At 16.7% G+C, this 2,500-nt stretch overlaps 1 protein-coding gene across 1 annotated transcript in view; it reads right to left on the bottom strand.

Annotated features, from left to right (window-relative positions):
• The window catches only part of PGSY75_0935500 (putative exported protein), a gene marked incomplete at both ends in the record, with an annotated part of 1,278 nt that extends 291 nt beyond the window's left edge, over window positions 1-987 (bottom strand). The window contains 2 exons of the mRNA XM_018785758.1: window positions 1-542; window positions 787-987. The exon at window positions 1-542 is cut by the window's left edge and continues 141 nt beyond it. Of these exons, the coding sequence (XP_018642099.1) occupies window positions 1-542; window positions 787-987 (743 nt within the window). The remainder of the gene's footprint in view (window positions 543-786) is intronic.
• Window positions 988-2,500: the final 1,513 nt, after the last annotated feature.

The following is a 2,500-nucleotide window of genomic DNA, read 5'->3' as shown; positions in this document are numbered from 1 at the left end:
GTATAAGCTCTTTTAATTCTCGTTTTAAAATGTCTAGCATCTTTCATATCTTCTTTCCACATTTGTTTATAAACATTATCCATCCAAATATTCCAAATATTTTTTTTCCAATCAATATCCATATCTCTAGTTAAAGGACCAAAATATAAATCATTCCAAGTGATATCTTCAATATCATTCCAGAAACATCTTTTAACTTCCCAGTATCTTATTCTTTCTTTTAAACATTTTTCATACCATGTCTTTTCAACACCTTTAAGTATTTTTAAAGCTCTTAAAATGTCATCATTTATTTCTTCTTCTGATTTATTATTATTAACATGATTTTCTTCTTCATCATGTGAAAATTCAGGATTCATATTCTGTAACAATATCCTAAATCCATGTTCATCTTCTTCCTTCGAATTTTCTAAATGTTCTTGCAATGGAACATCAATACGTTCAGCTAAATTTCTTGAATCTCTATGCTCCTCTGCCTCACTATACCTCTCCCTCTCATTCTTACTCTCCTTTCCTTTCTTCTCTGTCAAGTTATAAAATCTCTACAATTAAATATATACAAATTAATATATACAAATTAATATATACAAATTAATATATACAAATGAATATATACAAATGAATATATGCAAATAAATAAATATATAAATATATATATATATATATATATATATATTATATTTTTATGGGTGAGAAGAGATAACAAAATGCATCTTCCATTCTTACAACATTTCAAACATTTAACATTAAATATTATTAAAAATTATAGTATCATTATTTTCTTACTTGTACAAAAAAAACATACAAAAAAAGAACTACTACAAAACTGCATTTACTAAAAAGGAACCTTAATAGGTTCATTTCAAAAAATAATTTTCTTTTCCAAATTTTTTTATTCTTAGTCAAACATATATCATCTTCTACAACTCTGTACACATTAATTTTTTTGTTTGACTCTTTTTTCTTATTATCTTTACAAAAGATCATATTAAAAGAAAACTTTTCTTTTTTTTTTTTTTTTTTTTTTTCAATTCTTTTCTTTTCTTTTCTCTCTTGGTATAATAAAATACACGTCTCAGGATTATTTTATGTATATTCAGACATGTACATATATAAAAGTATATACAAACATATATATATATATATATTATTTTCAAATGGTATATATTTTTTTTTTTTTAAAATTAAAAATCAATAAATAATGAGAGTTTATATACACATATATTAATATATTTTAATATACAAATACAAATATACATACATATATAAATAAATAAATATATACATATATATATATATAATATTATTAACTTATATTCACATAATAGATAAAAAGAAAACATATAAGAAAGGTTGCTATTGCCTTAAAAAAAATTCATAAATTTAATTATATTATTACAAGAAAGTTTTTCATAATACACTCCTATATATGTGTATATAATAAAATATTTTATCAAATACAATAACACATATATATATAAATATATATATCAAATTATAGCATATACATATAATATATATATATATATGTATAACTATGAACTATTATATTTTTAATGTTAAATATTTTTTATGGATCCCAATAAAAATTAAAACCTTTAAAATAAAAGAAAGGAAATTAATATATATATATATATATATATATATATATATGTATTAATTTATTATTATTTTATATATATATATATATGTATTTTTTTTTTTTATTTATATACTTTATAAAAATATTGTATTCTTGCCTTTTAATAAACATATATATAATAAATTCTCCAATAAAATATAATTGCATCCTATTTTATTTTAGATACTTTATAATACCATACTAATTATATACATATTTTATATATATAATATTTCATAATAAATATCATATATTATCCATATATAATATAAAATATCATATGAAAATAGTAATATGTATAAAATTATATACATATATTTTTATTCATATCATATAATAAATTAAAAAAAACAAAAATATATATAATATAATATATATATATATATATATATTTATTTAAGTTATTAAATTATTAATTATATATATATATTTAAAGGTTAAATAAAATAAATCATTATGGGAACATAAAAATATATATAATAATGTACAAAAAAAAAAAAAAATACATCAAAAAGAATACTTTTAATAAAAGAATATGTGAATATATTATGTAATAATATATATATATATATATATATTTTCAGAATTAATATTAAAAAGATACAAAAATTTAGTACATTATTTGAGGAAAACAAAAAAAGGAAACCAAATAAAGGACATGAAAACGAAAAAAAAAGAAGGAAAAAAAAAAAAGCAATAAAGAAACAAAAAATCCAGAAAAAATAGAAGTAATAAGGAAAGAAATAAAGAAAAAAAAAAAAAAAAAAAGAGAAAATTAATATATATTAAAAGATATTCTTTTTTTTTTTTTTTTTTTTTTTTTTTTTTTTTTTTTATATAAATTTTTTTATTTAATTAAATTATTATAAATTTAAAAAT

This window comes from Plasmodium gaboni, chromosome 9 (genome assembly GCF_001602025.1).
Source record: "Plasmodium gaboni strain SY75 chromosome 9, whole genome shotgun sequence".
In the NCBI taxonomy this organism is placed as follows: domain Eukaryota; phylum Apicomplexa; class Aconoidasida; order Haemosporida; family Plasmodiidae; genus Plasmodium; species Plasmodium gaboni.
Note: the sequence above shows the minus strand (reverse complement) of the source record. Positions and strands in the feature narration are given on the sequence as shown.